Here is a 27,888-nt window from a genome sequence, read left to right as displayed (position 1 = left end):
TTTATTTCCCCTCACATTCACTCCAGTGACCTCCAGCTCTTCACACACACACGCAAACACACACTCCTGCGCTCCTCATTCAGACTCCCATGCTTTCATCTTTTACTTCATCTCTCTCCATCATCTCTCTGCCGTTTCACACGGTCACACTAATGTCTTTCCCTCTGTACATCTGTCTGTCAGGTCAACACACACATGCACAAACATATTAAACTCACGCGCACACATTCAGATTCACAGCCGGTGCATTAAAAAAATGATCATGCACACACAAATACAGAATAAAACTGTGCAGAACTCACACCTGATGGATTGAGTACAGCAGAAAACATCCTGTCAGGAGCTTGTTTCCTCACAAACCAACTCAACCTGCCTGCAAACACCTGACAAGGCAAACTGATTGATTCCCGACGACTAAACACAGCAAACACACACATGATGAAATCAAAACGTGATCCTGAATGTCAGCGGAAACAATGTGAGGTGTGTGTGTGTGTAAATTCAGTGTGCAACAGTGTCCATCAATGCTTCCATGCTGACCGTTCAACACTGCTTTGCTTTATCCAGAAGAGAACCCGTGGGCTTTTCAACTGTATTTCACATTTACAATGTGATTTTCTCCAGAAACAAATCACGAAATATGACAGAGCTTGTGTTTTACAGTCAAACACACACGCTGAATGGATTAATTCACTGAAAACTGGTCTATGATCCCCGTGTTTTTGTTTGATTTTCTTTACCTTATCATTATTCTGGGTCAATTGATTGAGTGATCTTAATTATTCAATAGCTGAAGCGAGCACTTTAGCTGCTTAAACTGAAATTGAACCCCAAAATATTGACATTAATGCAGTAAGAGTAGTAAATCAATCACATCTATTCAAATACATGCAAGTGTGTTGTGAAGTTACACAATTTAGGCAATTAAACAATTGGGTTACACAAATTAAATACTGAAATTAAATATATTGTTAAATACTTCAGATAAATAGTGTGTTTTTATTGATTATTTGGTTAATTTCTATTCAAAGTCCATTGGTATTTCCCTGATAATTATTTTTCTTGTTAAAAACGCTTTAAAATTGACATTTCAAGATTATTCCAATCAAATCAAGGCAATAAATAAGTTAGTAATAAATATTAAATAAATAGTTAAGTCAGTCTGACTAAATCATTTTTTTTCAGTCAGTGTAAATACTTACAGAAAGAAGAGTTTGTAAAAAAATCTTTGGTAAACTATCTTATTTTGTATAGTTGTTGTAACTTCCTAAATAATTGCTAAGAGATGTCAAATGAAGCTTTAAAATAAAAAGAAAAAAAACATTTAATTGAATTATTAATTAAATTTAACTTAATAAAAAAAACAATACAATCAAATTAAATTAAAATTAAAAAGAAAATTAAACTAAAAAGAAAAAAAATTATAAAATTATATTTTAAAATTAAAGAAAAGAAAAAAAATAAAATACAAAAATTAAAAATATTACTAAACTAAATACCATTAAACTATTAAAAATAAAGTAAATAAAAGACCAAATAATAAAATTAAATTTAAAAAATGTAATTAAAAAGTTTTAAAAATCTAAATAAAATATAAAGTTAAGTTAAATTAAAATGAAAAAATAATAAAAATAATAATTATACATTTTAATAATTAAATAAATATATATAAAATTATTTAAATAGTAATTATTTAATTTAATTTAATAAAAAAAACAATACAATTAAATAAAAAATAAATAAATAAAATAAAAATAAAAACTTAAATTAAAAAGAAAAAAATAATTAAATTAAAATAAAAAATTTAAATACAAAATAAAAGAAAAGAAAAAAGAAAATAAATACATTTCCCCCCTCAAAACTTTGCTGACTCCTGCTTCAAATGATTTATCATTCTTCAACTCCAACAAATCAAACAACATATTGAAGGGCTTAATTTTGTTTTTTAAATGTTGAATGTGAAAACAACACAAAATAAACCTCATTATTGAATTTGCTCAGCGTGACTCATTTTTCCAGCACGGGTCACATATGAAATTTGTAAAAGCTCCATTTAGCGGATAATGAATGACTCTTTACCTGAGCACAGAGTATGAAATTGCCCTTTAGAAATACTCTGAGTGCCAAGAACACTCTGAGCTCATCTGACTGCGCTTTACTGACTCATTTCAATACACTCAACAACCCACTTGTTTGCATTTGTTAATAATTTGGGGACAGTTTTAATTGAAGAGAAGGCAGGAGGAACTCCACTCATTCTCAATAGTCCATCGCTTTTAAAAGCACATCAGCTTAATGTAAGGGTTTAAATGATAAATAAGCCGTAGCAGAAGTTTCAGTATAGATTAAACATGTTAAAATGTGTGCTGCCAAATGATTTATTGCATCGTTTCATCCTTTTTATTTTACATAATGTGTGTATTCTGTGCATACTTGTATTAAATGTTATATAAATATGCATATTTATGTCAAATATATATAAAAAAACAACACAATGTACAAAAAAACATAGCTAAAGTTTAAAAAAAGTGCAATATGTAGACTCAAATATTGAATAAAACTAACACTGCTTTGTTACTAGAATTAAAATTAACAATAAACAGTTAAATCAAACATAAATTACTTTAATTTCTGATAGTAACCAAACTAAATTCTCTAGCTAAACTTTATTATAAAACATAATAAATCGCTTTATTATAAACACATTTACATAAGAAACAAACAAAATGTATGTTTATTTAATTATAATTATTTATTTGTTCATTATTTTTGTTTTTATTTATTTAGTTATTTTGTTTATTTTTATTTTTTTGTGTGATTACTTTTGTTTTTTGTGTATTAATTTATGTATTTATTTACTTAAGTTGCTTTTATTTATTTATTTATTATTTTGCTTTTATTTATTAATTTATTACTTGTTTATTTTATTTATTTTTATTTGTTTATTGTGTATTAATTTATGCATTATCTATTCATTTGTTTGTTTGTTTATTTATTTATTTAGTTCATATATTTATTTATTTAGTGTATTTTTTATTTATTCGTTTGTATATATTTTTTTGTTTGTGTTTATTGTGTATTAATGTATCTATTTATTTATAATTGTTTTTTAATTTATGTTTGTTTATTGTGTACTTAATGTACTTAGTTCATTTATTCATCCATTTATTTATTATTTTCTTTCTTTATTTGTTTGGTTTTTTTTGTTTATTTGTTTATTTATTTGTTTATTGTGTATTCATTTAGGTATTTATTTATTTTATTTTGATATGTTTATTTATTTATTTGTGTATCTATTTACTTAATTATTATTTTTTATTTTTTATTTTGTTTCTTTTTTTATTTGTTTAATTGTTTGTTTATTATTTAATTATGTATTTCTTCAGTTATATATCTTTATTTTTTATTTATTTATCCATCCATCTACTTGTTTATTTAAAAAATATATACATGTATTTATTTATTTATGCATCTATTTTAAGGAAGGACCTCTGAATATTCCACATCTACAATAAAGAAATGGGTTGCAATTCATTACACTGATACATTTCACTCCTACTCTTTCATTTCAGACTATGATATTTACATCTGCTTCGTGAACTTTGGGTTTTATTATATTTGGGAATATTGTGATCTTTGCATGTGATCTGCAAACAAAAAAATCATCCAAACACTCACCAGAGCAGGCATCATCAGGTCTGCCAGATAAACGAACAGAGCTCCCAGTGCAAAGCCCACAGCCACTGGGAGGAAAGCAAAGTCTCCATATTTCCCAGATTCCTCTGCCATCTCAATAGCAGGAGCCAGCAGAGACCAATACGAGGCTGCGAGCATAACCTGAGGACAAAACACACACATTAAATACATATAGTCAGAAAACACACCATCACCTTTCAGACACAATGACTAACACACTGTAAACAATATCTGTGATAAATTGTAAAAAATAATAATAATAATAATAAATTGGATTTAAAATATTTAAATATTTAATATAAACAAATAAAACAAAATAAAATTCAATTAATTTAATTAAATCAAATAAAAAAGCAAAAACTAAATAAAATCAATGCAACATTTCACTCTCACAGTCAGAAAACACAATCAAAACACAATGGCTAACACACTGTAAACAATCTGAAATAAAATGCATTATACACTGCGAGAATGTTGGATAATTTATAGAACACTGTTTATTATAAGCAGTCAATTTATAGCAATATATAATATAAAAACAGATATAGCAATATTTTATATGCATTAAGTATAAATAAAATGAGAAAAACAACAAATTAAAATAAATTGATTTAATTTAATCTGTAAAAATTTTTGTATTGTTTAAAAAATAAAAATAACATTTTAAAATGTTGAATAAAATATAATATGAAATAAATAAAAATAAATTATATTACATTTTATGTAATACAATAAAAAACAAATTATCAAATTAAACAAAAATGTAAACTATTTAAATAAAATGCAATATAAAAATACTATTTATTTTAATTTAATTTAATTGAAAGCAAAAAAAAATCTATTAATTAAATTAAGGTAACTTAAATTTAAAAAGTTTTTGTAGCATAAAATACAACAACCCCAGACAATATATCACTTTAAACTAACTATATTTTTACTTTTTAAGGTTAATAGTTGTTGATGGAAAGATTAAGCTCCCATAATCAAATTCAAAAACAGAAATAAATTGAGAAAAAATTAAAACATGAATCACAAAATAGAGAAAACTGCTCATTTACGGACACGTTTTACAGTACAGCAAAGCCAGGTTTAATAAAAGAGGAATGAGCACAAGAGCAGAGGCTCATAAAAGTGTTTATGAGAGTGTAAAGATGTAAAGAGTGACGTGCTGTCAATGAGTGAGAAACGCACACGCAGCAGCTCATTTGCATAGTGTTTAATACGATCTATTAAGAGCAGCACAAATCAGGCTGCGGAGCGAGCATTTAAACTAAACTAAATTGAGTTAAATTTTAAAAAGTATCAAATAAAATAAGGAATAAAATATCAAATTAAATACAATATAATAAATACAAATACAACTATTACATTTAAAAAAAATAATAATAAAATAAATAAAAATAATTAAAAGGATTTATTAAAATGTAAAAAAAAAATTATAAAAACAAACAAAATTAAATTCCATTTCATTTAAAAAATAAATAAGAAATTGGAAGAATGGATGCATGAATAGATGGATGAATGGAATAATAAAGTTGCATAGACGGATGGATGAATGGATGGATCAATGAATGGATGGAAGGACAATGTTGCATGTATGGATGAATGGATGGATGAATGCATGGATGGATGGACAAAGTTGCATGTATGGAGGGACGGATATAAAGTTGTATACATGGATGGATGGTTGTATAGATGGATGGATATAAAGTTGCATGGATGGGTGGATATAAAGTTGCATATATGAATAGATGAATGGATTGGTAGATCAATAGATGGATGGATGGGTCAATGGATGGATGGACAGATGGATATAAAGTTTCATGTATGAATGGATGTATGCATGTATGGATGGATGGATGAATGGATGGTGGATCAATGGATGGATGGACAGATGAATATAAAGTTTCATGTATGAATGGATGTATGCATGTATGGATGGATGGATGGATGAATGGATGGACAGATGAATATAAAGTTTCATGTATGAATGGATGTATGCATGTATAGATGGATGGATGGATAGATGAATATAAAGATTCATGTATGAATGGATGTATGCATGTATGGATGGATGGATGAATGGATGGTGGATCAATGGATGGATGGACAGATGAATATAAAGTTTCATGTATGAATGGATGTATGCATGTATGGATGGATGGATGGATGAATGGATGGACAGATGAATATAAAGTTTCATGTATGAATGGATGTATGCATGTATAGATGGATGGATGGATAGATGAATATAAAGATTCATGTATGAATGGATGTATGCATGTATGGATGGATGTATGGATGGTAGAATGAATGGATAGATGTCAGGCTTCACATGTTTAGGTGTTCCCTAAAGGAGATGTTTGGTTCAGACGTGTGTGTTAATAATGTCAAAAATCCTCCTGACTCTTGTGATGAGAGCAAACAAGCTCTTTGTTGGTGATCAGAGGAAAGAAAACGCAGCATTATGAAGCGTCTGTCAGACAGAAAAGAGCAAAACTCCCCTTCAAAGAGAAAGACTGAATATTAGACGAGAGAGAAAAGCATTATCATCAGCAGCAGGAGGAGGAACCGGAGAGATGGAGGACACTGAGATCATCTCTGATTCTGTTTGATACTCATCTCCACTTTGGATTATTTGAGGGAGTCATTTCAGTGTGAGGTTCACTATAGCTGCGTCCCAAATTGTATACTTATGCACTATTCTACGCCATTTTGTAGTATAAATAGTGTATGTAGTGTGTTCACACTGAAAACTCTAATAATAATAATAAGTGCACTTTAATTACCCGGATGATGCACTCATTCAGCCGCTAAAGTGAAGTGTGTAATGATGGACACTTCACGCACTCAACGACCGCAGGTTTGCACATGTAGCGTAAGGGGCGGAGCTATCAGGCGCACATGTTGGATAACTTTATTTTGGATTGTAAAAGCATAATTCTGCTATAAGGGTAATTATAGCGCCTCCCGATGGTGAATGCGGTTATACTCACGGCTGGTATTATTTGGTAGTTTGGTCATTTATTTCACTGATTTGGCAACCGGCAAACATCATCAGGGAAACGGTTTGAATTTCCGCTTAGTAAAAAACATTAGTGTGCCATTTGGAATGACACTACATGCATATACTATCCTGTTGAGTGTGTAAGTGCATAAGTACATAGTGCATGAGTGCATAGTGTGCCATTTGAGACATGGCTTGCATCTTTGTACATGTGACTGGAGAAAACTGGACATTTTCCAAATCACTAGCATGAATGCATTTCCATGTTTAATTCATTCATTCAATCATTCCTTTGGCTTAAGTCTTTATTTTAGAGGTCACCACAGCGGAATGAACCGCCAACTATTCCAACATATGTTTTCAGAGTGGATGCTCTTCCAGCCGCAACCCAGTACTGGGAAACACCCATACACACTCATTTACACGCACACACTCATACACTACGGCCAATTTAGTTGATCAATTCCCCTATAGCGCATGTGCATGGACTGTGAGAAAAACCGGAGCACCCAGAGGAAACCCACGCCAACACGGCGGAGAACATGCAAACTCCATACAAAAAAATGCCAACTGACCCAGGCGGGACTCACGTGTTCAATGTGTTCAATACTTATTTGTCCTGCTGCAATGTAATATATTTAATATGCAATCTAAATATGCAAATACAAACGTTTATTTTTGATGCATTTAATCGTGATTAATCGATTCGAAAGCACTATTAAAAACTATTTTTAATCTGTAAGGACAGAATGAACAATATATAAAGAAGCTAATAAAATATGTAGCTTCATAAAGCTGCAGCATGTGAACGTGCTAATGGAAAGCAGCAGAAATTACACCTATATTTCCTCGGTGGCCGATACCACACTTTGTGATTATTATTGTTGTTATTATCATTATTATTATTATTATATCTCGTAAAAGCTGAATTTCCCGCAGCTCCAGCTGACATCTGTTTTGTTCCTCGGAGGGTAAAGCTGTTATTAACATCAGGGGTGAAGCGTGCAGGTTAATCCATAATGACGGCTCTATTCTGCGGGAATAATCAACTGCACTCGGGTCAATTAAACGCGGAGGTTCTGCCACCGCTAAAAGGTGTGCCGTGCATTTTCCTTTGGGAAGGAAGGAAGGGGGTAATTATTTGATTTTCTTGCGCACGTCTTTGCAGGAGGCGCTTTGATAATGTCCTGTCTGAGACTCCAGACATGCGGATGAACAGACCTGTGTTCATGGATGATTACTGGAGCTGTGATTGAATGGGGCCCTGGGGCCGATGACGCACTGATAACACACACATATAAAAGCACACAACACACACCCCAGCCCATGCATGCACATATAAAACTCATGCTTTCACAACCTCAGGGGGGGGGAAATGCTGATAAGCAAACATTTGAGGAAAAACACAAAAAATAAATTAGCAAAAATGTGAGCAGTCAAACTAAATATTAATATATAATTATTTTTTAGAGGTGTTCACCTTTATAGTGCACACATATGGTCTGGCGCAGCTTTCGCGCTGTCGCATAACCCTCACCGTGTCTTATGCGCACCTCTCAATAAATAGTAACTGCACATCGCAACGATGCATAGCGCAAGCTCTGTGATTGGTCGGCCTGGTAGCTGTGACAAGTGTGGGCGGCGCTAAGAGCCACAATCCTGTTAAAGCGAGTGTCGAGTCATGTGAAGGAGCTCCAGATTAGGACTGCACGATTAATGGAAGAAAGATTGCGATCTCGATTTGCTTTCAGGAGCTTTGATGTGGAGGCTGAAGTATGAGGAGCGCTATCCTGCTGGAGAATTGTCCCTCTCCTGTGGTTTGTAATGTAATGGGCAGCACAGATGTCTTGATACCTCAGGCTGTGGATGTTGCAGATCTCACACGCCCCCATACTGAATGACCCCCAAACCATGATTTCTCCTTTACCAAACTTGACTGATTTCTATGAGAATATTGGTCCATGCTGGTTCCAGTAGGTCTTCTGCAGTATTGGTGATGGTTGGGATCAACAGATGATTCAGCAGAGAAATCCACCTTCGGACACTTTTCCAAATGATCAACTAGAAGTCTTATTTGTTGCTCTTACAACTGAGATCCACCACAGCACTTTAGTCAGGTAGTGTAGTTCAACAGTCATTGTATGAGGTTAGCATGAGTGAACAGAAGCGGAGTAAAGTCACTGAAGCACCGCTCATCCTCAAAGCAGAGCTGCATGTTAAAACATCTCGTCTCATTATGTGAATCTCGACTCCTCCTGAATAGGTTTAGTTGAGTGTTGAACTGCGCTCCAATTACGACTCTACAGTCGAAGCCTAATTATCTGTCTGCGGCTTAGAGAACAGTTAATCCTGCTCGAAAAAGCCTTTCTGTGCTGCAAAATGGAGGAAAACTCATTAATTAGCCTCAGGTGGAGACGCTGTTCTCAACCTGACAAACTGACAATCTGACTGATATTTGCGCACACACACGCACGCACGCACACGCGCACGCACACACGCGCACGCGCGCACGCACACACACGCGCACACACACGCGCACACACACGCGCACACACACGCGCACACACACCCGCACACACACGCGCACACACACGCGCACACACACACGCACACACACACGCACACACACACATCAACATGGGGAGAACATGCAAACTCCACACAAAAATGACAACTGACCAGAGGTGGACTGGTCATCTGGCAGACCGAGCAGTTTCCCGCTGGGCCGACATACTTTTTAGGCCAGGCTGATCACCTTATGATCTAAATAGCCCACAAAACGCTTAGCAGACTGTCGTGTTTTGCTGCCTGATTAATTGACGATGCTGTGATCTGTGGCACTCTGAAAGTAAAATGTTTCTTTTCCGGACAGACCGGCCCATGTGACATAATCTGCAGCCCATTGGTTCTCTTCTTTATTGACATTGGACTGACCCAATCACAAAGTTCCATTTTGAGCTGTGTAAGCGTGCAACTTCGGTGTGTATGTGTCAAAATAGTCAAGTCACACCTGTTCCTCGTCCCACACGCGCATATGGAGAGCAGAAGCAGCGAGCAGACGTTTGCACAGATCAATATATTCCTGTCTACTCCCTATCTGTCATATAAATACACAATTTTACTTTTCATTTGCACCATGGCCCGCGGCAACTTCCTCCAATGCTGTTTCTTTAACCTGCAAGTCTTTATTTTACAACTTATAAAGAATGTCTGCTTCAAGCTCAGAAGACAAATAGCATGAGATATCATGACATTTTGTTTTTATTGTCAGCATGTTTTAGGCTTATTATTACAATGATATTTATACATAATGGTTATAATGATATTAATACATGACCAAACTAATGTGTAACTTAAGCAAAACTAATACTATTTTTTAATTTAACATTTAGCTTTGTAGTTCAGGCCCAAACAAATAAATTTGTTGCATTTTTTAAAAAGTTCATTTGATTAACTATGTAAAATCTTTAAGCTGTTTGATGTTTCGATGTCAACTTTAATGATCCTAAAAGAGCACATGTCACTCCGCTGCTCATCCGTTTGCACTGGCTGCCAGTTGCTGCTCGCATCAAATTCAAAGCTCTGATGTTTGCCTACAAAGCGACTTCTGGCTTTGCTCCTTCTTATCTGCTCTCACTTCTGCAGATGTATGTGTCCTCCAGAAACTTGCGTTCTGTTAATGAACGTCGCCTCGTGGTTCCATCCCAAAGAGGGAAGAAATCACTTTCGCGAACGCTCACGCTCAATCTGCCCAGTTGGTGGAATGAACTCCCTAACTGCATCAGAACAGCAGAGTCACTCGCTATTTTCAAGAAACCACTAAAAACTCAACAATTTAGTCTCCACTACACTTCCTAATCTGCAATTGCCTCTCTGAATATCACACTAACTGTACCCAAAAAATAAATAAAAAAATAAAAAAATGACTAATACTTTCCTTCTTAGACTTTACAGACCTGAAACTTGCCTATAGCACTTATTCCTTGTTGCTCTTATAGTTGTGTAAGTTGCTTCCTTGTCCTCTTTTGTAAGTCGCTTTGGATAAAAGCGTCTGCTAAATGACTTAATGTAAATGTAAATGAGTTAAACATTAAGGGTCTCTGACACATTGCTTTAATTATTTATCATTATTTTGGTAATGCAGGCAGGCAGTTTTTGTTATGTTCATTATTTAATATAGGCTCCCCCAAAACACACAGGCACACACAAACAAGATGGATTTCCAGAGTGGATTATAATTTAATCTAATAATAAATGCAATTAAGTTTTTAATTTGTCAACTCTCGTTATTTCCCATATATGGCTTTTGTGCTTTTATGAAATGGGAGTAGGTAAACATATTCAAGGGTGTGCAGATGGGTAGCATTTGACAATATAGTGGGCCGCTCTGTCCCAAAATGCCAGGGCTGATTATTTTGTCCTGCAACTGACCCTGCCGGAACTGCAACTCAACATTAAACCAGCACACAGTCACTGTCCAGCACAACAAACCATCTGCTTCTATTCCAGATTTAATACTGAAATACGCGAGTTTCACAAACTGAGTCGAATGTTGCATCACTGCTAAACCACGACGCTTTGAGGAGGAGATATATTGGAAACACGGCGATAACCATCCCAATGCTCTAATGTGGGTCTGTTTCGTTGACTGATGCATGCAGGTCTGTTTCTATGCAAGATGAGAAAAGAAGAGCGAGCGGTGCCTCAGCATGAGCAACAAACAAATGAGCCAGAATGAAAAACGTCAGAGAAACACAAGATTGACAAAGTAGACGATGATAACCTTGAAATGCTTTTCATACCAAATTCATTCATTTTCCTTCGGCTTAGTCCCTTTATTCATCAGGGGTCGCTGCAGCAGAATAACCACCAACTATTCCAGCATGTGTTTTACACAGCGGATGCCCTTCCAGCTGAAACCCACTGGAACACGCTCATTCACACACACTCATACACTATGGCTAAGTTAGTTGATCAATTCCCCTATAGCGCATGTGTTTGAACTGCGGGGAAACTGGAGCAGCCAGAGAAAATCCACGCAAACGCGGGGAGAATATGCAAACTCCACGCAGAAATGCCAACTGAGCCAGCTAGGACTTGAACCAGTGACTGTTTTACCCACTGCACCACTGAAACGCCTGAACAAATATAAAATAAGTGCGGCACGGTGCTGCAGTGGGTATCGATATCGCCTCACAGCAAGAAGGTCACTCTTAAGCCTCAGCTGGGTCAGTTGGCATTTCTGTGTGGAGTTTGCATGTTCTCCCCGCATTCATGTGGGTTTTCTCTAGATTGTCCCTGTTCCCGCACAGTCCAAACACATGCGCTATAGGGGAATTGAGTAGGCTAAACTGCTCAGTGTATGAGTGTGAATGAGAGTGCATGAGTGATGGGCTGCAGCTGGAAGGGCATCGGCTGCGTAAAAAATGTGCTGGATCAGTTGGTGATTCATTCCGCTGAGGCAAACCCTGATGAATAAAGGGACTAGCCAAAAAAGAAAATGAATGAATGTTTTTAATTAACTGACTTTGCTTAATTTAAGTAATTTTAAGAATACATCCTACACCCTAAAAATATTGTTATACAAAACAAAAAAAATTAATGCAACAGTTTGCATTAATCCATTCAAGTTACGACAACATCTAACAAAATTATGTTAGCCAAATCTTTTCCTCTTCAATCAGAGGCATTTTTACATGGCAAAAACCTCAAATTTAAGTTGAGTCCTTCAAAAAAAATAAGTTGTTTCACTTAGTTTTAAATTAAATTTTAAAATAAATCCAGTGTTATGCACTTAATTGCATGCACATTTTCAAGTTTAGAACCTCAAATATCCGTTGTTATATTTTTGTTTGTTTTCAAATTTGCTGTTGATGCTTGTAAGAAATACATTTAACTCAATTAGTGTGGAAAAATTGAGTTATCAACCCGAATTATTTCTACAAGTTAAATATTGTTTTAAAAGTAACTGACATATATATTTACCTTTAAAATAGCTGCATTTTTAAATTGATGCAATTATCAATATTTTCCTGTTTTGCAAAACCTAATAAAATTATTTTGGCAGCTTAAAAGTTTTAATCTATTTCAACATTTTAGAATTTTTAAGTTACAATAATGTATTAAACTACGTAGTGGTAACACACCTCAAGTTATCTTTTAGAGTGTATGTATAATACTAAAATAATATCTATAATATTTACATTGTACTGTTTTGTCTAAAAATTTATAAAGCATTGATATTATAAACAATTTGAATATATATGCATGATTTATTTTTTCAGTTCATGTATTTAATCATTGAAGATTTCTTAAAAATAGTGTGAAAATCTCCATTTGTCTCGTCACACCCCTACTAATTAATTTCCAGCATTTTGACGTTTTAATCAGGTTACTTTATAAATTAACGCACAAACAGAATTAAAATCCCCTTCACACAAAACAACAACAGTAATTACAACAACAAAACAAAGTGAATGAACAAATACAATTAAATGTATAAACGGAAGCTCTGTCAAGCCGGATTTGAGTTCTGATTTAAACGGTTCATGGCTGCTTTGATTGCCAGTGAAGTTTTAACTCATTTCTATGGGCTGATCTCAGTGGGAGCTGTAATGAAGTATTTATCCAGCGCTCGCCACACTTCTCTCATGCTGAGCTCAGTATTGATCAGTAATAAGAGGCCGGAGAGTTTTAGAGCGCAGGAATTTGCTTTCTGTACGATAAAAGGGTCCTAATGTGAAAAAAAAATGATTCATTGGATTTACTAACTTTAACAAACTGTGGTGAACATTAGTAGATTTTATTTGTTTAAAAATATACTCTTAGTGGCCACTTTATTAGGCCCAACTGCTCATTAAGGCACATTTCTAATCAGCCAATCACATGGCAGCAACTCAGTGCATTTACACATGGTCAACTGCTGATAATCTGGGATTTTCACCCACAACCATCTCTAGTGTTTACAGAGAATGGCCTGAAGAAGAGGAAATATCCAGTGAGCGGCAGTTCTGTGGGCCTTGTTGATGCCAGAGGTCAGAGGAGAATGGCCAGACTGGTTCCAGCTGATAGAAAGGCAACAGTAACTCAAATAAGCACTCGTTACAACCGAGCTCTGCAGAAGAGCATCTCTGAACACACAACACGGCCAACCTTGAGGCGGATGGGCTACAGCAGCAGAAGAGCACACCGGGTGCCGCTCCTGTCAGCTAAGAACAGGAAACTGAGGCTACAATTCACACAGACTCACCCTAACTGGACAATAGAAGATTGGAGAAACGTTGCTGCTCTGATGAGTCTCCATTTCTGCTGACACATTCGGATGCTCGGCTCACAATTTGGCCTCAACAACATGAAAGCATGGATCATCCTGCCTTGTATCAGCGGTTCAGGCTGGTGGTGGTGGTGTAATGGTGTGGGGGAGATTTTCTTTGGGTCCATTAGTACCAATTGAGCATCAACGCCACAGCCTACCTGAGTATTGCTGCTGACCATGTCCATCCCTTTATGAGCACAGTGTCTCCATCTTCTGATGGCTACTTCCAGCAGGATAACGCCATAAAGCAAAGAGCCAATCATCTCAGATTGGTTTCTTTACTGTGCTCAAATGGCCTCCACAGTCACCAGAGCTCAATCCAATAGAGCAGCTTTGGGATGTGGTGGAACGGGAGATTGGCATCATGGATGTGCAGCTGACAAATCTGCAGCAACTGTGTGATGCTATCATGCCAATATGGAGCAAAATCTCTGAGGAATATTTTCAGTAGCTTGTTGAGTCTATGCCCTGAAGGATTAAGGCAGTTCTGAAGGCAAAAAGGGTCCAGCACAGTGTTAGTAAGGTGTACCTAATAAAGTGGCCAGTTAGTGCGTCCATTCTGGGTTTTTAAGGCCTGCAATCTGAATAATGAAATGTGTTGTGATTGATTTGTCGTCCCATGCATTGGGTTGTTATTCGTGGACAGCTTAGATGCCGTTTCGTTACTGCCACGCCTCCTTACCAATCTGGCAGCATCCATTTATTCCACAAGAGTGACCAAAATTAATTTCAGGGTAACTCTATATGTTCGCGATTTAGTCATTTAAATAAGTATTTATTCCAGAAAATCAATAAAAGGCTTATATTAAATAAACTTAAATACTTCAGAAGCTAAAAGACATTGTATATAATACATAGACACACACATATACAGGGATTTAGGGATTAATATAGGATTTTTACTGACATTTTCAAACTCACTTTGGCTGAGCTGATGCTGTTATCATCTCTGTTTGTGTGTTTACAATAAATGTTCATTTACGGAGTCAGGTTTGAGATTTTTATTCCCCATATGTATTAGCTTCTCACAACAAATACACATCGGACGCCCTTTTTAGCTGCAACACAGTACTGGGAAACACACACACTCACTCTCTCACACACACATTCATACACTACAGCCATGCAAGTTTATCAATTCCCCTACAGCGCATGTGTTTGGACTGTGAGGGAAACCCGAGCATCCGGAGAAAACCCATGCCAACACCGGGGAGAACATGCAAACTCCACAAAGAAATGCCAACTGGCTCAGTCGGGACTCAAATCTGCAACCTTCTAGCTATTAGGGCACAGTGCTTACCACTAAGCCACCGCATCATAAGAGCTGTCAAATATAGGTGCTGGTGTGTGTTGAAAGCTCTAGAGGAGTTTAAAAAGTGAAAGCATAATAGGAGCCCTTTAAATCAGTCCACCTTCCCTGCACAGAAGCAGCTTCACACAGAGGTTGGTAAGGGCTATAGGAGACTTTTTCATTTCAAAGTGAACTAAAGCAGACCCGCACAACAGTGGATCTGTCTCAGAAACTCAATCCCTAAAGGTCTGATTTTAGAAAAACTCACTGGCCTCCAACAAGACGTTCAGCAGTCTCAGGCTTCACAATACTTTTTAGATTAAAATAAAATAACGTTACATTACATTACATTAAATAAAAAAATTATTTTAATTAAAAAATAACATTACATAAAAAATAATAAAATAACAAAATATTTTTTAATAAAATAAAACATAATATAATAAAATTAAAACTAAAATAAAATAATAATAATAAAAAATAAAACAACATTGCATTAAATTAAAAAAAATAATAAAAATAACTTTAAAAAAGTAAATAAAAAATAATAAAATAAAAAATAAAATAAATAAAATAATATTAAATTACATAATAAAAAATTTTATTAAATAAACAACATTACATTAAATATAAAATAAATAATAAAATAACATTACATAAAAATAAAGTAAAATAAAAAATAAAATATAATAAATGATAAAAAAATAAATAAAAAAACATTACATTACATTAATTTAATAAAATTAAATAAAATAACATTACATTAAATAAAAAATAGAATAACATTACAGTACATAAAAATAAATTAAAAAATAAAATAAAGCGATAAAAGTAAAATAAAATAATAAAAAATAAAACATTACATTAAATAAAAAATTAAATAAAACAACATTACTTTATATTACATAAAAATAAAAAAATAAAAAAACATTACAATACATTACATTAAATTAAAAAAAAAATTTAAAATAAAAAAGTAAAATAAAATTATTTTAATTAGAGTATTCATCTTAAAGTTACATTAAGGCTTAACTAGGTTAATTAGGGTAAAGTTAGGGTAATTAGGCAAGTCATTGTATAACAGTGATTTGTTCTGGAGAACACTGCTGAACAAATATTGCTTAAGGGTCTAATAATTTTGACCTTAAAATGGGTTTAGAAAAATTAAGAACTGCTTTTATTCTAGCCAAAATAAAACAAATAAGACTTTTTCCAGAAGAGCAAATATTAGAGGAAATACTATGAAAAATTCATTGCTTATTAAAATCATTTGGGAAACATTTGAAAAGAGGGCTAATAGTTCTAATTTCAGCTATATTCCCCAATCATCTTCCGTCAGTTTTGTGCTGTTTCTGTTAGACAAACATCTGGCATGGTGACATTGCCAAGAGCAAGTATTCCTGAGCAGATCGAATCTCTCTCTGTGTAGAGATGCTGATGCAAATACGACGGTGGCATCTGGACAGGCTGTTAGAGGCTTGAAGAAGCGCTCAGGGCGGCCCGGCTGATTTGTGTGGTCAATTATAAACCCTGGGAGGCAGCTGATGTGTTCAACAATACTCGTCACCAGAAACAAATGTGTTCAGAGGAAGCATTTGTTCGCTCTGCTCTTTGTTTTGCACTGAAGATTAATGGCTGTAATTACTGGAAGGTGTGTGTGTGTGTGTGTGTGTGTGTGTGTTTCACCTGTTTGTTAGAAAGAGTGAAGTCATTATAGATCTTGATGTAAAGCAGTGCAAAGCTGGGTAGATTACTTACAAATTGTAATCAGTTGCTGATTTTCAAATTACATGACAAAAATTGTTGCTGGTAGATTAATGCGTTACTTTACACATGTTAGGTCATATGAAGAGATTATACTTTCAAATTGTCTTTAAAAGAATATCATATGGCCATCATGTGTTTAATGTAAAAGTTTTATTTATTTATTTACTTATAGTAGTTATTTATAGTATTTATTTATTTTATTATTTTATTATTATTTTTGTTAATTTTTTTATTTATTTGCTTTTTCGTTTGTTTATTTAATTTATTTTAGTTTTTATTATTAATTTTATTTTATTTCATTATTTTATTTATTTATTTATTTATTTATTATTCTTTGTATTTTTTTATATTTTATTGTATTCATTTTAATATTCTATTTATTTATAGTATCTATTTATTTAATTAAAAAATATATTTATAATTTTTATATACGTTTTATTTTATAATTTTATTTACATTTTGTTTTTTATTTTAATAATTACATAAAATTTATTTTATTCATGTAATTTTTTTATTTATTTATTTAATATTATTTATTTATTCATTCTTTGTTCGGCTTAGTCCTTTCATTAATCTGGGGGTCGCCACAGCGAAATGAACTGACAACTTATCCAGCATATGTTTTACGCAGCGGATGCAACTAACTAACTAACTAACTAACTAAATAATAAATAAATAAATAAATAAATAAATAAATAAATAAATAAATAAAATATATCATAGATCCATCCATCACAGGAAAATTTTTTTTATAAAAAATACTACATTTAATGTTCACTTTTTCAAAATCGTCACTAAATGTATCATAAAATTAAAACATTTATAAGTGCATGTTTGATTTTATTGCATTAAGATTTAATCGATTGATTTAATTGATTCCCAGTACATCAATACAATTATTCACACTCGCATTGAGGGGCTTGAATTTAATATCCACAGCGCTTTCTAGATGCATTTCATTCATTAATTTTTTCCCTTTTCTTTTATAGAATACTAAGTAAATAATAAAAATATTACTAACATATACATTAGGGAAGCAGGTTACATTGTAACCCCGTGACCTAACACTGTGTGATAAGCAATTTGGCTGTTTGCACCAGATGAAACACAACAGAAATGTAAATACAGTTATTCAGAAACACAGAATAGTGCACTCACTGCACTCCAGCCAAATGGTGAGAATTATAATCTAATGAATACACATTAAACCTCTTTAAAATGATTAAATCTACATGCAGAATCACTGATATGTGTCACAGCTCTAAATTTCTCGGATCTGAGGTGAACTATCTGCTGCTGCTTTGAGTAGTATGGCAATAAATGTCATGTGAAATGTCATTCAGACTCACATTATTAGCATTTAACACTGAATAAAGCACATGAGGTGTACCTGAGCTGATCATTGTCAGTTTTCTGTTGTTCAGCTGTGAGAAATAGACGCCGTTTCTAAAATATCAATTTGAGGTGTTAGTCAGAATAAAATCTCCTTTTAATATGGAGAATATTCCCTCCATCGCGTGCCATTGCTTTAATTTAGAACACAACTCAAGTAAGACTTGCTCCTCAATCTGGCAACCTACGCTTGCGTCTGTTTTGATCCAGGAAGGCAATACCAAGTTCAACCACTGGGTGTCAAACTTACAAACTGCACCTTTAAGACTCAAAATCACCCCAGAGTGGATGAAAACGACCCAACAGCACACACGGGTTAATCATGCTTAAAAGCTGAATCTCTGTATCCTGAGCATGTCTAAATAGAGACTCTACGCAAAACCAAATATCACAGTTCATTAGTCACGTTTTCATTACGTACACATTCGTAAAGTCCTGAATACTGAGGCAGAAACACACATTGTTAGTTTGCAGGATTTTCAAGACATCCAATCTCCAAAACATGCATATTTAATGTCACGGAAATGGCATTTCTCAGTCGTCAAAGCAAGATGATTTTTCACAGCGAGCACAAAAGGTGAAGTGTTGTTTCTGAATATTTGATAAGAGCTCTGCGAAGCCCATTCAGAGATTCAGTATAATAAAAACACACACCGTCTAATTAACTCTGGGTCACAGACTAATGACACCTATTCTTCACTGAAATCTTCATGCAAGTTTTGCTGAATAACAGAGAACAACAGCAGAACAAACAACAAGCCCCTGCCTGCCCGGACTCAATGAATTTCAAAAATCTATTTTATTACATAACAAACAAGGAGACGGCTGACTATTTTTAGCAGAAAGGTGTAGAAATGATGACTAAAATATAAGGCTTTCTTACCCCTGCTGCAAATCCCAGACTGCCATCCAAAATCCGCTTCTGTGAGGAGACATGAGCAAAACAAAGCATAAAAACATTGCATTTAATGAACACTTGATTAACAAAAGCCTAATGTATATATATATATATATATATATATATATATATATATATATATATATATATATATATTCATTCATTCATTCATTCATTCATTCATTCCACTTTGGCTTAGTGCCTTATTTATTAGGGGTCGCCACGATGTAATGAACCGCCAACTATTCCAGCATATGTTTTACAATGCGGATGCTCTTCCAGCTGCAACCCTGTACTGGGAAACACCCATACACACTCACACACCGGCCAATATAGTTCATCATATCACCTATAGCGCATGTGTTTGCATGTTGGCGTTTCTGTGTGGAGTTTGCATGCTCTCCCCGTGTTGGCGTGGGTATCCTCCGGGTGCTCCGGTTTCCCCCACAGTCCAAACACATGCACTATAGGGGAATTGGGTAAGCTATGTGTGCTTCCCAGTGATGGGTAGCGACTGAAAGGAAGCATAAAACATATCCAGGATAATTTGGCGGTTCATTTCGCTGTGGTGATCCCTGATTAATAAAGGGACTAAGCCGAACAGAAAACGAATTATTGAATACATAATATAATACATTTATTTAATAATAATAATAATAATAATAATAATAATAATAATATATATATATATATATATATATATATATATATATATATATATATATATATATATATATATATATATATATATATATATATATATATATAAAAAACACAACAACAACAACATATTTAATGCAAAATCTTGGGGTGGGAGGGGAACCACAAATGAAATATTTTAAAATTACAATAATAAGAAAAAATAAGAAATAATCTTTAACCGAAGTAAACGAAAAAATATCAAAAAGCCTTTAGCGTATTTTGTTTCAGCTATTGGCCAAGGAAATATGTTTTATGTTCATGTATTTTTATTAGATGTACTAAAATAACTAAAGCTACTTGAATATTTTAGTGGAAATAAAATACATTAAGTTAAATAAAAATGTATGAAATTAAATGTAACATTTTTTACAAAAATTCATACACACACACACACACACACACACACACACACACACACACACACACTTAAAAAGTGTAAATAATAATAATAATAATAATAATAACATGAAAAATTATTTAGGAAAAAAAATACCTTAAAATTATTATGGTAATTAAATAAGCCAAATGGAACTTAAACTTTATAATGTACGTATGATTTATAATTTTCCCAGTACTGGGTTGCAGCTGGAAGGGCATCAGCTGTGTAAAACAAATGCTGGAATAGTTGACAGTTAATTCCGCTGTGGTGACCCCTAATAAATAAAGGCACTAAGCTGAAGAAAATTGAATGAATGAATAAATATAATTTATAATATATGATATGCAATACAAATACTATATTTAAATAATGATAATAAAAAATAGATATATAAATATAAAGCGAAAATGGAACTATTAAAAAACTTCAATCACATCTATATATGACACCAAATATTCCTCAAAATATCTTCTTAATTCCTCTAAAGAAGCGAGCAGATTTGAGTGAACGTTCTCATTTCTCCGAGTCTCTGCATGATATTAATGTGCATCAGCACAGCTGTGGAGATCAGGATCTGCTCACCTGTCTGCTGGAGAAGATGAAGACCAGTGCGGCTCCAGCTGCAGTCAGCGCCCAGGTGAACAGAGTCCCCAGCAGGGCCTGAACCAGCGGACTGAGGCCTGGAAACATGCTGTCTGTGGAGAAAATCAGGACACACTGCATTCAATACACTCACAGAGAGAGACGTGTCTATATCTTTGTGTGTGTGTGTGTGTGTGTGTGTGTGTGTGTGTGTGTGTGTGTGTGTGTGTGTGTGTGTGTGTGTGTGTGTGTGTGAGAGAGCAGATCCTGTTTATCCAGGGTGTCTGCAAATACAGGACAATGAAACACCACAGCTTATATCGATTAAAGCGGTTATTTACATACTCAAAAGAAAAGATGTTTGCTATTTGTTCAAACTATTTATATAAAATTAGCTGAAACAACACAATGCTTGACTTTTTGGAGACTTTTTTCCACTTAAATTTGTAACAATCTAATAGGTTAACTTAACAACTAAAAACACAAGCTAACAATTTTCAATTTCAATTATCAATTTCTGATTTATTATTATTATTTATGTATCCTTTTAACTTTCACTGCAAGGTCCAGATCTGTTCTCCTATGACTTTTAATATTGAGAAGTTTAAAAAAGTGATTATTATTGGCATTATATGATATATTCTTTCACTTGGTGTTGTAAATTACTATACAAAAACCAGGTAATAAACTGTCAGTACAATTTCAGTACAAACTTGGTTCTCTATATATTATTTAATATGCAATATATTGTTTCAAACTACTAACATTAAAGTAATAGTCACTTTATTAAATTGCAGAATTGAATTTTCAACGTTAAAAGTCAAAAATCATAAACAAACAGGATTAAATGTAAAGAACGAAATACATAACCTGTTAATTAACATATATATTTACAGTATAGATCTAAGGCTCGTTTAATGGCAGGCTCCTTATATTTATAATTACTTTAACGTAATAATATCTGCAATATGTATATTAAATATGTCAGTTTTAAATGCAAACATCTGTCAATGCTTGAATCAACTAATAAACACTTTAACAACACTACATATGCTTCAAACGTGTTTGGAGGAAGCATTTGTTTGCAACAAAGCGCATTTTCTAATGTAATAACAGTTAATAAACAAACTAAAATACACAAATAAAGTAATGAAGTACGACAGGCTGACAGACTCTTGGAAACTTTATCTGCTAAAGATTATCGTCAGCTCTCGCGTTTAAACATTTCAGCGCTACGTAACAGAAACCGAACGCATTGATAAGCGATTAGTCGTTTGTTTTCATTCATTCATTTGTATTTCTACCGCATAATACATTAATTATTAGTATCAGTGACTTGAACTTACTGTTTACAGGCACCGAGTGAAGCACTTCCTGCTTCGCATTGTACACGTGTCTGTGTTTCGGCACATATCCCCGCCCTTCTCGGGCTCCTATTGGCTGATTCGATTTTTAAAGTGAACACGTCAGCTACTCTTCAACAGGTTTTATCGCATATTTTGCATGGGATTTACATGAACAGTAAAACTAATGTTTGCTGCAACTAAGCACTGAGCTAATATAACATCGAGTAGTGAAATAACATTAAATAGAATAATATAAAACATGCCAGATGGAGAAAATCTCAAATCATGAGCAGAAAATATGATTTATTTATTTTTTGACTGATGGATGGATCATTAAATAAATAAACAAGCAATAATGACATTTCATCATAAAATATTATTATTTTGACAATCTTTATTTTTATTTGATTTGATTAAATAAATCAATACGCAAGTGACGAAAATTATGCTTTAGTCATTTGATTAATAAATAAACACTAAAGAAATAATATTTAAAAAAAAACACTATATTTAATTGACTATTTGGAAAAGTTTGGCAAATTAAATAAAATATCTGCAATACCTCAATAAAAAAACAAATAAATGCCTGATAACCTAAACAAATAGCTAAATAGATTAAATATTTTAAAAAAATTGAATTAAATAATTAAATAAATGCCTAATAATCTGAATAAATAAATTGATTAATTTGATACCTGCAATACCTGATGAATAAATAAATAAATAAATATCAAATTACCAAATGGCTAATAACCTGAATAATTAAATCAATTAACTAGCTGATTATTACCTACAATACCTGATAACATAAATAAATACCTGATAGCCTGAACAAATAAATAGATAAATAAATGCCTGATAACCTAATAAAATAAATTAATAAGATGATTAATAAATTGATACCGGCAATACCTGATAAATAGATAAATTAATAAATACCCAATAACCTCAACAAATAAATTAATTATTACCTACAATACCTGATAACATAAATACCTGATAACCTAAACAAATAAAAAAAAGTAAATGCTTATTAACCTAAATTAATACCTGCAAAACCTGAAAGAAATAAAAGAATAAATAAAATAAATAAATACCCAATAACCTGAACAAATAATTTAATTATTACCTACAATACCTGATAACATTAATACCGGATAACCTGAACAAATAAATAAATAAATTGCAGGTATTAATTAAAACATGCAAATCCTTAACAAAAATCAATAAAAACAAATACTAGTTGATACAGTGATGCTTCTATGTGGAATAATGAATAAGTTACTGAAATAAAAGTAATTCTCAGATTGTTTCACTTTTATATTTTTATATTCAAGCAGCATTCTCCCATCTCCCGTTCCTTTGTCTTTTGATATGTCATGTTCTTTAATTAATTCGTTTTCATTTCTCAGTTATTATTCTCCTGTTATCTGTAATCTGTTCTCATTTATTTGATCACACTTCTCCTCTGATAACGTCAGCTCTTAGAATAGCATCAGTGATCCCCGTTTTAAGCTGAATAAAATTGTTTATATCATAAAAATTGCTATTAAAAGATCTAAAAACAAGGTTATTTTCTTTGAGATTTATAAATCCTTAGAAAATTGTAATGTATATGGATTTAACAATTATATACGTTTTTCTTTCGAGTCAAAATAGGTGTGAATGCACTGAGGATTAATGTACCTAATAAAGTGACCTGTGAGTGACTATATACAGCTGAAGTCATAATTATTCACCCTCCTGCATATTTTTCCCCAATTTCTGTTTAACAAAGAGAAAATTCAGCACATTTCTAATCATAATGGTTTTAATAACTGATCTATTTTATCTTCATCATGATGACAGCATATTTGACTAGATATTTGACTAGTTTTCAGCTTAGTGACATTTAAAGGCTTCACTAGGGTAATTAGGGTAAAGTTAGGGTAATCAGGCAAGTCATTGTATAACAGTGCTTTGTTCTGGAGACAATCCAAAACAAATATTGCTCAAGGGGGGTAATTTTATTTAAAATGGTTTAAAAAAATTAAAATCTAAGTCTAACCAAAATAAAACAAATAAGACTCTCCAGAAAAAAAAATGTTATAGGAAATACTGAGAAAAAAATTCTCAAAGTTGGTAAATGTCAACTATTGGCATTCATATTAGGCATAAAAAAATATTATGAAAGTCAATGGTTGTTTTTTTCCTACAGTATATTTTCCTTCGTGATTATAAGAAAGAAACTCAAGTGGAGTGGAGGATGAGGAAATGGCAGCATTTTCATTTTTCTGGGTGAACTACCCCCCTTACAACTCTTTTAAATGAAGGGTTCTTGATTTCTTTCCCATGCTTTTAGACATTGCAGCATGGTGTTGGTAATTCCAGCATGTTCCTATTTAACATGTACAGCAAAACTCCAGCCCAGAACAGTGAAACCAAATGCTGGCCATGTAGATTTATTGGCCAGTGCTGGAGACCTGTCTTGAGCTACACGAAAACACACTGGAGGCTCTTTAAAACACTTCTAACCATGCTCAGCCTGCATGCAAAGCCTATTTTCCCCAAGTTTACAGATGCATGCCAAGGGAAATGTTCCCAATGAATGACTTCGTGGACCTAGAAGTAAAAACCTCCAAAACAATATTGCATAAGAGTCAAGAAGGTTGCTGGTTCAAGTCCCGACCAGGTGAGTTGGCGCTTCTGTGTGGAGTTTGCATGTTCTCACCGTGTTGGCGTGAGTTTCCTCTGGGTGCTCCGGTTTACCCTACAGTCCAAACACATGCAGTATAGGGGAATTGATCAACTAAATTGGCAATAGTGTATGAGTGCTTGTGTGAATGAGTGTGTATAGGTGTTTCCCAGTACTGGGTTGCAGCTAGAAAGGTATCCACTGAGTAAAACATATGCTGGAATAGTTGGTTATAGCAGCAGGAAATATAAATAAATGCATAGAAATATGACAGTAAAACAGCAGAATGCGCTGGCAGTTTATTACAAGTTTTTTTTGTACCGTAATATACAACACCAACCCAGACAATTTAGCACTTTAAACTATTAAAAATGTCAATAAATTAAATTTTCAATAATAAAAGTTGTTAAAAGAAAGATAAAGTTCCCATAATGCAATAACTAAATTGGGAAAAATAAAAACATGAACCACAAAATATGGAAAGCTGCTCATTTCCGGACATTCTTTAGAGTGTAATCGAATGACAGTAATAGTTACTTTGCAAGGCTCAGCTCCGCGGGGGTCTGTTTTCCAGCATCTCTGGAGACAAACACACTGAGACTGATCTGCGGTATTTCAACAATGCGTGTCCGAGGAGGAACAGCACTAAGATCATCATCATTTATTACTCTCAGCCTTTCATCTGGACCATTTTCCACCCACCGAGGCCTTGTGTGTGTGTGTGATAAATGATTCACCCGGCAACAAACAAAGACAATCAGTGAGAAACAAAGGTTATATTCATTCATTCATTCATTCATTCTCCTTTTGCTTAGTCTCTTTATTCAACAGTGGAATGAACCGCCAACTTACCCAGCATATGTTTTACACAGTGGATGCTCTTCCAGCTGCAACCCAGTACTGGGAAACATTCATACACACACTACGGTCAACGTAGTTCATCAATTCCCCTATTGAGCACGTGTTTAAACTGTGGGGGAAATCAGGGCACCCAGAGGAAACCCATGTCAACACAGGGAGAACATGCAAACTTCACATAGAAATGCCAACTGGCTCAGCTGGAACTCGAACCAGCGGCCTGCTTGCTGTGAAGCGTCAGTGCTAACCACTGAGCCACCGTGTTGCCCGAAAGGTCATTAGTAAACAAAGTCGTAAAAGCATTATAAACATTTTTGTTGACTGAAATAAAGTAAGTCACTCAGGGTAAATGGAAAAAAAAGCACTGGGTTCCACACACTTTCTTCATGTTCTCCTAACACAAATTAATCAAGTTAACGTAATTGTTTTTACAAATGTAAGTGGATTGAACAAAGCAAGTTGTCCATCAAAAAAACAAGAAATGTGTCATTTCAGCTCATTTAAATTAGTTTGAACAAACAGCAAAACTAACTTAAAGTGCAAAATGAACTAAAACTAACACCAGTCACTGAAATAAAATAATAATTAGCAAAAAGAAGAATCATTTTCAGAATTTATGAGCAGTGATTTTGACCCGTGTCAGATGCGCTTTTACAGCAGATCTTCATTTGCCAAAAAATGTAAACTCGACATGTTGAACTACATTCAAACGTTAAAGAGCGGGTAGCTACTTTACATTAAAAAGTGAGGAAATATGTTACTTTAAAAGCAACAAGCTGACTTTACTTAAAAGAGTGAAAATCTGGTTTAACTTGGAATGATTAAGTTAACTTTATTTCAATAATTATGAGCATAATTCACTGACATAATAATTAAGGCCGTAGGTTTACTCACCAAGTAATGTCAGCTAATCATTTTAAAAAGCAATGGATTTACTCACTGTATTAAGTAAAGTCAACTAATCGCTTTAAAAGCAACAGATTTACTCACTTAAGTCAACTAATCGCTTTAAAAGCAACAGGTTTACTCACTTAAGTCGACTAATGGCTTTAAAAGGAACAGGTTTACTCACTTAAGTCAATTAATGGCTTTAAAAGGAACAGGTTTACTCACTTAAGTCAATTAATGGCTTTAAAAGGAACAGGTTTACTCACTTAAGTCAACTAATCGCTTAAAAAGGAACAGGTTTACTCACTTAAGTCAACTAATCGCTTAAAAAGCAACAGGTTTACTCACTTAAGTCAACTAATCGCTTAAAAAGCAACAGGTTTACTCACTTAAGTCAACTAATCGCTTTAAAAGCAACAGGTTTACTCACTTAAGTCGACTAATGGCTTTAAAAGGAACAGGTTTACTCGCTTAAGTCAATTAATGGCTTTAAAAGCAACAGGTTTACTCACTTAAGTCAACTAATCGCTTAAAAAGGAACAGGTTTACTCAAGTCAACTAATGGCTTTAAAAACAACAGGTTTACTCACTTAAGTCAACTAATCGCTTAAAAAGGAACAGCTCTACTCACTGTATTAAGTCAACAGGTTTACTCACTTAAGTCAACTAATCGCTTAAAAAGGAACAGGTTTACTCAAGTCAACTAATGGCTTTAAAAACAACAGGTTTACTCACTTATGTCAACTAATCGCTTAAAAAGCAACAGGTTTACTCAAGTCAACTAATGGCTTTAAAAACAACAGGTTTACTCACTTAAGTCAACTAATCGCTTAAAAAGGAACAGGTTTACTCAAGTCAACTAATGGCTTTAAAAACAACAGGTTTACTCACTTATGTCAACTAATCGCTTAAAGCAACAGGTTTACTCAAGTCAACTAATGGCTTTAAAAACAACAGGTTTACTCACTTAAGTCAACTAATCGCTTAAAAAGGAACAGGTTTACTCAAGTCAACTAATGGCTTTAAAAACAACAGGTTTACTCACTTAAATCAACTAATCGCTTAAAAAGGAACAGCTCTACTCACTGTATTA

At 33.6% G+C, this 27,888-nt stretch overlaps 1 protein-coding gene across 17 annotated transcripts in view; it reads right to left on the bottom strand.

Moving 5' to 3' along the window:
- Positions 1-27,888, bottom strand: part of slc39a11 (solute carrier family 39 member 11) — a 224,005-nt gene that overhangs the window by 148,603 nt on the left and 47,514 nt on the right. For 15 of the 17 annotated variants that reach the window (XM_073918031.1, XM_073918041.1, XM_073918037.1 and 12 more), the window contains 3 exons: positions 21,030-21,142; positions 19,352-19,390; positions 3,679-3,837 (listed from right to left, as the gene is read on the bottom strand). In XM_073918031.1, the coding sequence (XP_073774132.1) occupies positions 3,679-3,837; positions 19,352-19,390; positions 21,030-21,137 (306 nt within the window). In that variant the 5' untranslated portion in view covers positions 21,138-21,142. Of the gene's footprint in view, positions 1-3,678; positions 3,838-19,351; positions 19,391-21,029; positions 21,143-22,375; positions 22,406-27,888 lie in introns of those variants that run through there. The other 2 variants (XM_073918027.1, XM_073918038.1) reach the window with 1 other exon arrangement.

Source organism: Danio rerio, chromosome 12, assembly GCF_049306965.1.
Source record: "Danio rerio strain Tuebingen ecotype United States chromosome 12, GRCz12tu, whole genome shotgun sequence".
Taxonomy (NCBI): domain Eukaryota; kingdom Metazoa; phylum Chordata; class Actinopteri; order Cypriniformes; family Danionidae; genus Danio; species Danio rerio.
The sequence above is the reverse complement of the archived record's forward strand: the minus strand, read 5'-3'. Positions and strand labels throughout refer to the sequence as shown.